Source organism: Kogia breviceps, chromosome 19 (genome assembly GCF_026419965.1).
Source record: "Kogia breviceps isolate mKogBre1 chromosome 19, mKogBre1 haplotype 1, whole genome shotgun sequence".
Lineage (NCBI taxonomy): Eukaryota > Metazoa > Chordata > Mammalia > Artiodactyla > Physeteridae > Kogia > Kogia breviceps.
The window spans coordinates 16,797,390-16,809,179 of record NC_081328.1 but is presented as its reverse complement, the minus strand read 5'-3'; the positions used below and the strand labels follow the sequence as shown (position 1 = coordinate 16,809,179).

Genomic DNA, 11,790 nt, shown 5'->3' with positions numbered 1-11,790 from the left:
CTGACAGTAGAATTACTGTATTAAAGGATATAACTGTTTTAAAGAATATTGATAAGTATTGCCAATTTGCAATGTATGAAAATACTTTCAAGCACTGTGGGTATTATATTTCTATTTTTACCATTTTAATAGGTGAAAAGTGATATATCTTTGTTTTAATGTGCATTTCTTTGATATCAGTGCAGTCAATGCATTTTTCCTGGCTCTCATGTCTTTTCATGTTTGCTTTTTTTTTTTGCGGTACGTGGGCCTCTCACTGTTGGCGGTCTTTCCCGTTGCGGAGCACAGGCTCCGGACGCGCAGGCTCAGCGGCCATGGCTTACGGGCCCAGCCACTCCGCGGCATATGGGATCTTCCCAGACCGGGGCACGAACCTGTGTCCCCTGCATCGGCAGGCGGATTCTCAACCACTGCGCCACCAGGGAAGCCCATTGACTATTTTTTGACCTTTTTTTTTACTAATTTATAAGAGTTTTTTATGTACTAAGAATAGCAATCTTTAGTTCGTCTCTTCTTTTTTGCAAATAATTTGCCCCCAGCTTTTTTTGTGTGTGGTGTTTTTTGAGGTCCAGAGGTTTTGTATGTATGATTTCTATTGTTGAAAATCCTGCCTCTTGCTGAGGACAACTCAGTATTTTTTCCCCCATGCAGTTAACTAAATTTTCCACAACACCATTTGTAGCCATTTTTGTCTCTGCTGACATGTAATACTACCTTTATTATATATTAAATTCCTATGAATATTAGAGTCTATTTTAGGGCATCTTTATTATGAGCTTTTGTACCCAAAATGGTGTTTGTGTGTCATTTGTTTTAAAATAAGAAAAATCTCCTCTTTCTCCGCTCTGTTAAGTCCCAGGAAGTTCAACATTTAAATCCTTAAAGGGCTTTTTTATTTTAGGAAAGAGATACATGTTGCACTTAAGAGATGAGAGTAAAGAGGGTGGTGGGTGATTCCTTAAAGCAGCAGTCCCCAGCCTCTTTGGCACCAGGGACCGGTTTTGTGGAAGACAGTTCTTCCATGGACGGGGGTTGGGGGGGGTGGTTTGGAAATGATTCAAGCACATTACATTTATTGTGCACTTTATTTCTATTATTATTACATTGTAATATATAATGAAATAATTATACAACTTACCATAATGCCGAGTCAGCGGGATCCCTGAGCTTGTTTTCCTATAACTAGATGGTCCCATCAGGGGGTGATGGGAGACAGTGACACGTGAAGTGTGTGGCCTGTGTCCAGTCTACTCCGTAAGATGCAGCTTGTCACTTGCCACTCACTGATAGGGTTTTGATATGAGCCTGCAAGCAACTGATTTATTACGGTCTCTGTGCAGTCAAACCTTTCTGCTAATGATAATCGTATTTGCAGCCGCTGGCCAGCGCTAGCATCACCGCCTCAGCTCCACCTCAGATCATCAGGCATTGGATTCTCATAAGGAGAGCACAGCCTAGATCCCTCGCATGCGCAATTCACAGTAGGTTCCTATGAGGATCTAATGCCGCTGCTGATCTGGCAGGAGGTGGAGCGCAGGCGGTAATGCGAGCAATGCGGAGCAGCTGTAAACACAGGTGAAGCCTCGCTGGCTGGCCCGCTGCTCATCTCCTGCTGTGTGGCCCGGTTCCTAACAGGCCACGGACTGATACTGGTCCGTGGCCCCGGGGGTTGGGGACCTCTTCCTTAAAGCAAGGCTATGAAGGTTGGTCACCCTGGGGTCATCACACCCTGTACCCGGTTCTCAACCATTGCAGGTAATGAAAATGCATGTAGCCAGTTGACCCGAGCTGCACTTAGGGTGGCTTCCAGCCACGTGTGGGAACTTAAATGTATTGAAATTAGATAATTCAGTTTCTTGTTTACACTGGCCACATTTTCAAGCGTTCAACCAGCCTCATGGTTACCATACTGAATATCACAGATAACAGAACTTTTATTTCCACCATCAAATAAGGTTCTATTGGACACTTGACCTAGATCCAATTAGATTTGGGGAAACTAACTCATGGGTCAGAACAGAACACACATTGATTGGTCACATTCTCTTCCTTGTAGGAAAGTCTACTTAGAGAAAAAAATGTATGAACTGTTAGGCTAAATTTTTTCAAATGTGTATCTATAAACACACTCTGAGGGAGATGAATGAATAGGCTAATGTCTCAGATTGTTATAAGGTGGCCTGGTGAGCAAGGACTCCCAGCTTCCAGCTTTTCTGGTATTTAAAGGTTAACATGATTATCGCACCTTGAGCAGATTTGTTATTGGACTTCAGACAGTGCAGGGAAGGGCAGGGAAAGCTGTCTAATTTAGAGTTTGGTTTATCCCCAGCCCAGGCACTGCCTAACCTCTGCTAGTATCGGCGCCCAGGTGAGACTGTACCGGCCAAGCACAGAATGTTTAGGGTTAGTATGACCAATTGTCATAGCCTATAGGGTGTCTGGAATGTTTGAAGAGTTTGTTATGATCATCCAACCTGGTTACTAATGGGTTAACTTTAAGAACTGACATTAACTCAAGATGGGGAATCACTGGGCTCCTGAGTTGTCGCATCCATTTGTGGGTGAGTTATAGTCTAATTCCAGACCGAGTTCTAGAGAAACCTGTTTAGAGAAAAGAATGAAATGGGGTTAGAGCTACAGTTGCATGAAAAGTTTTGAGAGCTGAGTTTTATACACTATCAGGTAGACGCGGGTAATCAACTATTCTAACAGTTTTTGAAGCGGAGGCATGCGCAGTGTGGTGGGATAGGGATAACACTTGGCATTCCAGACCCAGCTAGTCGTCTAGCCCTGGGATCTGCATCGTCAAGAGCTACAAAAATCAGATTCCGGGACCGGTAGGTAGGGAGTGGGGCTTTCGCAGTCGGGCGCGCTCCGCCCAGTGCTCCGTCCCGCCCCTTGCCCCGGCCCCGGCTTCCTCGTGACCCCCGCGCCCCGCCCCCCGGCCGGGAGCACCCCCGGCTGATTGGCCCTCCGCGGCGTATCCTCCGGCTGGCAGCCAGGCCGGCGTGTCACGTGGCCGAGCGGCGTCTTGGGCGCCGAGCTGCGGGCGGTGGGGCATGGACTCTCAGACCGCCGGGACCCCGGCGCTGGGGGCGGCGGAGCCGCCGCCGGGTCTGCCGCTGCTGAGCACGCGGAAGGCGCCCCCCAGCCCGGGGGTGAGTGCGGCGCGGGGCCTGGGCGCGGCTACCACCCGCGGCCCGGGGCGGGAAGTTGGGGGGCTCTCGGGGCGGGCTGGGTGGGGGCCGCGGGTAGCCGGGGAAGCGCCTCGGACCCGCCTTCTGCAGCCCCGCCGTTTGGGCGCGCGGCCGAGCTGGAAACGGCCGGGCTGTGGGGCGCGGCACCCCGAGGACGTGGGTGGGCGCGCCGGGCCGGGAGGGCTGGCTGTCGGCCGCAGGGCGCCTGTGCGTCCTTGCTGAATGGGAGGTGATGCTGCTGACCCAGAGTTGGAGCCGTTACTGGGGGGCCTGAGCTGGGGCCAGGTGAAGGCAGCGAGGAAAGCGACTTTCCCTGAAGGGTCCGTGTCCCTCGGTGGGGATGCTCAGCTCCGCCTGAGCACCAGATGATGTCTCATGCGCTCTCGCCTTTTCACTGAAACCAAAAGGCCGCGTTTGACGCAGGGTTTCCAGAAACTTGTTTTCATTTGCGCGCCAGACAGCTCCTGGCTTTTCAGCGACCGTTATTACAGTCATCTGCCCTTGTTTACAGTCGGCAATCCGTGTTAGAGGGTGAGCTCCTTGAGGGTAGGAACCCTCTGTTTAGTGCTGTAAACCCGGCGCTTAGCATAGTGCCTGGCACCGTAGACACACATTAATTGGATGGAGGAATGGAATGCCTGTCTAATCATCAAAGATATATCTTAACCAAAATATGAAAAATGTAGTGATAAGCTTATAAGGAAAATTATTTTGGGGTGCAGGTAGGATAAAACTAATTTTGTCAGAGCAGAGCAGGAAGGTTTGTGCGCTTTCTCTCCAAGATGAGACGATGGTGGTCCCGGCAAAGGCGTGGAGAGGAAGAAATGTGGGGCAAATGGCTGGGAGCTTGGGCCCCGGAGCTGGGAGAGAGAACGATGCTGCACAGGTTGATGGAGCGTGAGGGAGAGGTGTGGATGCCACGGCGAATTTTGTGCTCCAGCAGTGGAGGCCTGTTGAGTTTTTCATCAGAGGAGTCATTAAGCGTGTAAGGCTGCGCAAGATGGGTGAGTGGGAAGTCCGTTAGGGAGCTCTTGCGGTGGAAGAGATGAGAGGTCCCACTACTGGTCAGCAGGAGTGACCAGGAGTTGTCGCTGACTACAGGAGATGGAATTGACTCATTAAATCCAGATAGGACTAGATCATGAACTAATTGGGGCAGGTGCCAAACGCAGTTTAGATGTAGGGGCGAAGGAGGTGGATTTCAATTCAACAGATGTTATATTCCTGCTGTGTGCTCGGTGTTTTCATAAATGTTATCTCATTATAAACCTCCTGCAAGGTCAGAACAGTCATCCGCAATTTCCAGAGAAGGAAACCCAGGTGTGGTGGCTGAAGTGATGTGTCCAGGGGTACACACTGAATGAATGGGATTGAAATCAGGTCTTCTCATGCAGGCTGTGAACATTTCTCATCCCACTTAGAAAGAGGTCTTAACAGGTGATAGGATTTCAGGAACTTTTGAGTGATGGGAGCAGAGAAGCGTATGGGTGGCTATGGGAGAAGATGATTTCCCTTCAACAACTAAAGCTCTGTTGTCCCCACGTGTCAGTCAGGAGGCAGAGAATTTGATAAAGGAGCTGTTAACTAGACAAAAAGTTAAGTAACTGAAAAGCTAAAAACAGGGAGGTAGCCACTGTGGGGAAGTAGGGCTGACGCAACAAAGGGGTGAGTTTGGAATGACTGAAATATACAAGCTCAGAGGAGAGGCTTTGCAGGGAGCTGAAATTCCAACCTCTGAGGAGGGGGCACTGTCCCGACCAGTGCTAGAGTCTCCGAGCTTGGAGGAGGGGTCCTGAGGGCCCGAGACTGAGACCGCTCAAGACAGGGCTCTAGAGGAGGCTGGCTCTGCACGTGCTGGCAAACTGTACACTGGATTCAGTGGCCACTCTAGGAAGACAGGCGATCCTGCTGGCAGGGGTGATGCTGACAGGAAGAGGAAGCAGCAAGGCCCAGTCGAACAGGGCACAGCAGAAATGTGGGTGGCAGAGTCCCTGCCCCAGCCTCACAATGGAGGGTATGGAAGGGTGGGTGTGGGGCTGAAATACTGGCCGTACCCGAGATATCCAAGTCCTGGGTAATTGTTTTCTTCTTCCCGCAGGCTGCCTTTGCCCCCGCTGGCCACTCCGGTCAGGAGAGAGAGACTGAGAAGGCCGCAGATCGACTAGGCAAGTAGGCAGCAGAGCTTGGGGTGGGTGTTGGGAGAGACCAAGGAGGTCTGCATTGTGAAAGCTTATCATCTGCCAGAGGCCCTTTGCCTCCGTGGCATTTAAACTACCTGAAAACATAAACTGTGCCTGCCTTCTCACGTGAATGAGAAGAGCTGGTAATTAACGCCTTATTTAAGGCAGAACATCTTAATGAAAGTAAATGATCAACCCCACTTCTAAAACTGGAAACAGAGCAACAATTTTTAAATTAGCGCTCTGGTGGCTGAGGAACTCTGCACACTTGTTACTGCTGCCCTCTTAGTAAGTCTGCCAAAAAATCTCCCGAGTGCACAAAAATCTCCCGAGTGCACAAAAATCTCTCCCGAGTGCACAAAAATCTCCCGAGTGCACGGCTAGGCCCTCTCTGGTCTGCCGGTTATTTTAAGACCTTCTTCCTTTTGTCGATTTCTTAGCCAGTGGAGCACAGAGCATCCCTCATGATAGTCTTGCCCATGGTGAGGGCAGCCATTGTGAAGAGGAAGGCTTTGCTGTGGATGACGAGGATTCTGATGGGGAACCGAATCCCTGGGAGCTGTCAGAAGGGGTGTCCGGCTGTCCACCCAGGGAACAGGCTGCTGATCTTTTTAACGAGGACTGGGACTTGGAGTTGAAAGCAGATCAAGGGAATCCATATGGTAGGTGTGGGGTTTTGGGGGTCCTAGGTCAGGCTTCTGAGACCCTTCTACACATTAACCCCTAAACAGTTTGGAGGAGGGACCCACATCCATGAGCTTAGCCTGATAGCTCTCATAGGTCTGAGATTTCTGTGACAGCTCCTCTTTCATAAGGGGGGAAAAAAGTGCCAGTTTTGCATTTTATTATATAATGTATTGGTCAGTTTTAACATTGAAACAATGTTACTATCTCCAAATGTCTTTGTGGGAATCGAGCAGCTGCAGACAGAAGTGCTCCGTTCACCAGTTGCTTCCTCTGCGCTGCTAGGAACTGGTGTCTGAGAAGCAGGAATGTGGGTGGTGTCAGAATGAAGGTGCTTGGGATTCTCCACCAAAGGAGGAGTGTGTGTGTGTGTGTGTGTGTGTGTGTGTCTGTGTGTGTGTGTGTCTGTGTGTGCGTGCATGCATGTGTTTAAGCAAAGACAGTGCAAGTGTCTGTCCCCTAGACATTTTTGGCTCTCTCTTTTCACTCTCCCTCCTTCCTTTAATCTGTCTTTTAAAACTGCCTGCAGATGCTGACGACATCCAGGGTTGCCTTTCTCAAGAGGTCAGACCCTGGGTGTGCTGTGCCCCGCAAGGAGACATGATCTATGACCCCAGTTGGCACCATCCACCTCCACTGATACCCCATTATTCCAAGATGGTCTTTGAAACGGGACAGTTTGATGATGCCGAAGACTGAGGGCATAGCGCTTGCCTGGTGAGTGGGTGGGCCCTCCAGGTCAACGTCTCCTTTCCTTGAGGTGAGATGTCATATCTGAGGAAACATTCCCAGTGATCCCCGAGTCGGGCACACAGACTGGTGTTAAATAAGGTCCTCTGTCCCCCAGTTCTGTTGTCGTTGTTGTTTTTAATAAGCTCCCCCTTGGAACGTGTGAGTGTTTATGTCTGTGTCGGGAAGGAATGGTGTTCTTTATAAATAAAAGTAGAAAAACAAACCAGTATGCTTTTGCCTACTTTTTTTCCCCCCCTTTTTCATTAGATACTTCTGAGCAAAGCCTCACTCCTTCATTTAAAGCCCCTCACTTAACATTTTCAGGATTGATGTTGTCTGAGATGAAACTACTCTGTGAAAGAAAACGATACTTTAGTTTTTGCCTCTGTAGATCTGGCCCTATTGACCAGAGATTGGAACCCCAGAGACACTGGTGACTTTGCAGCTGACTGCTATTCCTGGTGATGGAAAATTGACCACTGACTTAGTTAACAAGGACTTTCTGTAGGCTGGAAAATGAAATGGCAAATTAATTAAACCGGCAGTTGTATAGTCCTCAATTGGCACGAAAGGATTTTACACTCTACTTTCCATTTAACCTTTTAATCCTTACAATTACTTACATGTCACTTAAATTTTTTTTTCACCTCATTTGGGAGAAGAGGAGAATAAGGCTCAAAATGTTTTGACCTCTCCCACATCACACAGCCAGGAAATGGCAGAAATGTGACCTGAACCCTCACATGACTCTGAAGTCTGTTCCCATGGTTGCCTGTGTGTGTGTGTGTGTGTGTGTGTGAGAGCCTGGAGGTGGGACCTGGGGGTCACACCTCGGCAGGTCTGTGACACACCAGACCATGTCACCGTTGCCTCTTGGGCAGGCTAGGGATTGCTTCTTACCTCCCTGCCTCCGTATCGAAGCTGAATCAAGAGAAAGTTTCAGACCTGAAATCCACGGCAGTTAAATGAGCAATTAAGCATTTAAGCTATTTTTCAGAGACCCCATAAAAATGTGTGAATAAGGCAGCGCCTTATGAGGGAGGGCAGTAGCTTCGGCTGTGAGGAGCCCTCATGGCCAAGGTTGTCCTGGGGAGAAAACATGGTCCCTTGCGCTGTCCTTGCTGGAGAGACAGTCGTAGACCACATCCCCACACCACTCTTGCTTTACTCCTCCCAGTGCCATGACTGATTAGACCATGAGTGTGTCTGACGTGAAAAGAGGAACTTGAGAAATTGAGCTAAGAAACACTGAGGGCTTAGGAGCGCGGCAGGGCTGCCAAATAGAAAGGTGGTGTTATGGACAGGCTACGTGGGCCCATGTGCAATTACGAGGCAGCTGAAACCGAGTAAAAGCAGAAGTCACGAGGTGGGGAGATGACACGTATGTCAGAGGGAGGGACGGAAGAAAGAGTAAGGAAAGGACACGTGCATGATTAGCTGAGCAAAGAAAATTTACAAGCTGCCGCTGCTGGGATCCATGGAACGGTTGTGAATTTAGGCTCTCCTGCTTTTCAGAAGTTACTCTTTGCAGTTCCTCCCGGTTCTTTCCAGCAATAGTCCCTTAGATTTAAAGACATTAGAATGGCTTTCACAGCCAAAAGTTGTGTGTGTCAGGAGGACAAGAAAAAGGGGGCAGGGGCTAGTCAATTGTTCTGATTTAGGTATTGTTCTGGTGCCCGTCCTAGGATGGATCAAACAGAGAAGGATGGAGATGGGTGACTTCCCAGGCTGTGAACACTGGTTCACAGCCTGGGGAGTGAAGTGGGGTGAAGGCGGGGGTGAAATGCAAGTAAGAAAAAGAAAGGGAGGTGGAAAAATACTAATGATATAATAAGTGAAAATATAGACTATAGAACCACTCTGATAATATTGGAAACATGAAAAAATGGCATATGTAAGTGACAAGGATTAATATGGACAAACGGAAACAATTTGATTAGACGGTGGAGGTGTTGGCAGCTCGCTTTTATATTTGTTATTTCAATATAGATTTGGCAATGAGGTATTTAAAGACAAGCTGTTATCCTAAAACAGTTGCCTCCTCTGCCTAGTCTTGCCCGTTCTCTCTGACAGATATCCCAACACTTGCCTCCGTCTGCTGCAGTCACCGGCTTACGGGTCCACCTCCCTCCTTAGGGTGAGTGCTCTTTGAAGGCAGGACCACATCTTACTCCTCAGCATCCCTGTTGCATAGCATGGAGCCCAGCATGAAAACGTTCAGTAAATACTGGCACGAATTCAGTCTTCTTCAGTAATGGTGCAGTATTTGCCCCGGCTGACAACACCCCAAGCTGGTTTGGTGAAAGCACAAGGTAGGGTCTTCCCTGGAGGTCCAGTGGTTATGACTCCGTGCTTCCATTGCAGGGGGCACAGTTTTGATCCCCGGTTGGGGAACTAAGATCCCGCATGCCGCACGGCGTGGCCAAAAAATAATTACCTCAGAAGGAGCCCATTCATTGCCGGCTAGTGCTACTTGTTGGAAAAGTCTCTCGTATGGAGTTGGGAGTCTACCCATTTGGTGGTCGTGGTCTGCTCTGTGGCCCTGACACTCTTTCCAACGTAGGAAATGAGCGCGCTCTTATCCTCTCTCTGGCTTTTCCTTTTCTAGGCCGTTGTAAACATGTGTCTGGAATCAGGGGGCGGGGCGGGGGAGGAGGTGGAAGGGGAAGGGAGAGGGGACCGTTTCGGGGATTTTTGAGGTTTTGGCAGGCATTGCAGCGTTGAGAGAGGTTGAACTTGTTCAGCGAGGGCTTGTGGAATAGAAGAGAGCCAAGGACAGCGCCCTGGGGAGAGTTAGCGATTACAGGGTAAACGGAAGAATCGGATCCCAAGGGCAGGCTGTGGCAAAGGAGGAGGAAAACCAGGTGAGTCTGGCACCACTCAAGCCAAATCTAAGGAGAAGAGAGTTTTAAGGAAGAGGGAGTGGCCGTCTCTTCTAGAGAGAGGCAAAGTAAGATGCAGGCTGAAAAGGTATTTGGGGATGTGGGAATCAAAAGTGCTCAGAGAATGTATTGACTTGGGGCAGGTGCAGGGATGGGGACAGGGCATTGCAGGCAAACACATTTTGGGGGATACACCTGAGCCTTTGGTGCTACTGTTTCTCTTGGCTGGGGGGCAATGGTGACTTCCAGCCAGCTTCTCTCAGAATGCACAAGCCAGGCTGGAAGAGGCAGCCATGGGACAGAAAAGGAGGGACCAGGGAAAGGGACAGAAGTGGGCAGAGGCTGGTGGAGAAATAGAGGCATGAAGGGACTGTTTGGAGAGACAGAAGAGAAACTCTTATTCTGGCGTCTCTTTCAGACAATATCATTTACCAGGAAAGAAACCACAGCTGACCACTTTAAAAATCTTGGGTGATGGAAAAGAGAGGAAAAACGTGTTTATCATGTGGCTGGATGACATTTCAGATATACCCTCATTTCTCTCCTGCCCTCTCTCCATGCAAGCAGGCTCATTGCCTTAGTGGAGGCATGTGACAGAGTCGAAAACAGCCAAGACATTTTTTTTAGTTTTGGTTTTACAAAAAGGGATTTTTAAATTAAAAAAATTTTTTTTTTGGTAGGGAGGCAAGGGAGTTTGGGGCCAACAGACTATGAATCTTGTAGACATTTGGGAAGAAAGAATTTTCCCCAGGCCAAAAAAAAAAAAAATTCCCTGGGCTATGAGAAGGGAAGATGGAGAGAAGAGAGAGAGAGATCTGGAGACGCTAAGAGCAGATGGATTGATGAGCCCTGCTTCTTGAGAAGCAGAGAAGCCCTGCTTCTCTGGGGAGTTAGGTCCCCAGAGACTGATAGATGTTGGTTCTTCTAGGTGGTCAGGACCATCTGGCAAAAGGTGCCCAGGCCTTGAGCATGCAGAGAACCTGTGAAGATGGATTTTGGATGACGTCATGCACTGCTTGAGGAAGTGAGAAGCCCAGAAGGCCCAAATGGAAGCTTGGGGTCGGAAATTGGGATGGTCAGAGAGACGACAGTTTTGCTTCTTGAACCCCCAAGATGCAGGAGATGCAGAGTTAACAGAAGCCTAGATGAGAACGACTTACCGCTGGGGGCAGGGGACCAGGCCATCAGGTAGGTAGAGAATGGCGTATTGAAAGTATCATCATGGGTTGATTCATATCAAAGTGCTGATAATTTTTTTTTGCTTTTATTTTCTATCTGGATGAAAAACTTGCCATTTTTGTACTGTGGCAGAACAAACAGAATTGTGCCATTCACAATTTGTATAAGTGGTTTTGTGTATTATTATTTTTTTAAGTTACAAATGCATTGGAAGTTTCCTGGGAACTCTTGTTTTAAAATTTTATTTATTTTTATTTTTGGCTGCATTGGGTCTTTGTTGCTGCACATGGGCTTTAGCTGAGGCAAGCGGGGGCTTCTCTCCGTTGCAGTGCGCAGGCTTCTCATTGCGGTGGGTTCTCTTGTTGTGGAGCATGGGCTCTAGGCGCGTGGACTTCAGTAGTTGTGGCACACGGGCTCAGTAGCTGTGGCTCACGAGCTTCCTTGCTTCCCGGCATGTGGGACCTTCCCGGACCAGGGCTCGAACCCGCGTCCCCAGCATTGGCAGGCAGATTCTTAACAACTGCGCCACCAGGGAAGTCCCAGTTTTGTGTATTTTTGATGGCTCGGCATGTTTCTGTCTGTTATAGCTTTCCTCTCTTTGGGAAGGTCTGGGGGAATGTACCCTTTCACCCCACCCCTAAATTAGTTTGGTGCTATTTATAGTGGGGACAGTTTGGTCATCCTGAGACCCCAGGGCGGGGATGGTAGAAGGTGCTTCCCCTAGCTTTCTCTCAGATGCCTGGGTGACTGGGTGGGTTGACTGAAGGCTGCAGGGACCATTCTCTTTATATAAAGAAGCAGCTGGCTGGACTCTGCAAGGCTCCAGTGCCCTGAGGAAATCTGAGACTGTCTTCCAGGGGGACGGAAGCACACTCACTGGCTAAGTAAATATCTTGGCGCTGCACTGCCCTTGGTTTTCCGGAGTTTGCATTCTTG

General features: G+C 49.0%; 1 protein-coding gene and 1 long non-coding RNA gene across 2 annotated transcripts in view; both read left to right on the top strand.

The window, feature by feature from the left end:
* The first annotated feature begins 2,968 nt into the window (after positions 1-2,968).
* Positions 2,969-7,016, top strand: COPRS (coordinator of PRMT5 and differentiation stimulator). Its single transcript, XM_067021118.1, has 4 exons — positions 2,969-3,158; positions 5,296-5,362; positions 5,818-6,039; positions 6,591-7,016. The coding sequence occupies exons 1-4, from the start codon at positions 3,060-3,062 to the stop codon at positions 6,758-6,760; spliced, it is 558 nt and encodes a 185-aa protein (XP_066877219.1). The 5' UTR covers positions 2,969-3,059; the 3' UTR covers positions 6,761-7,016.
* Positions 7,017-9,030: 2,014 nt separating this feature from the next.
* Positions 9,031-11,790, top strand: part of LOC131746514 (uncharacterized) — a 28,773-nt gene continuing 26,013 nt past the window's right edge. The window contains exons 1-2 of the long non-coding RNA XR_010838163.1: positions 9,031-9,105; positions 10,604-10,863. This is a non-coding gene — a long non-coding RNA (uncharacterized lncRNA). The remainder of the gene's footprint in view (positions 9,106-10,603; positions 10,864-11,790) is intronic.

Bases quoted from the DNA above. Each gene is read 5' to 3' on its own strand.
- COPRS (XM_067021118.1), top strand. From the start codon at position 3,060: ATGGACTCTCAGACCGCCGGGACCCCGGCGCTGGGGGCGGCGGAGCCG. The intron at 3,159-5,295 runs GTGAGTGCGGCG...TTCTTCCCGCAG, and splicing joins AGGCGCCCCCCAGCCCGGGG to GCTGCCTTTGCCCCCGCTGG. The intron at 6,040-6,590 runs GTAGGTGTGGGG...AACTGCCTGCAG, and splicing joins AGATCAAGGGAATCCATATG to ATGCTGACGACATCCAGGGT.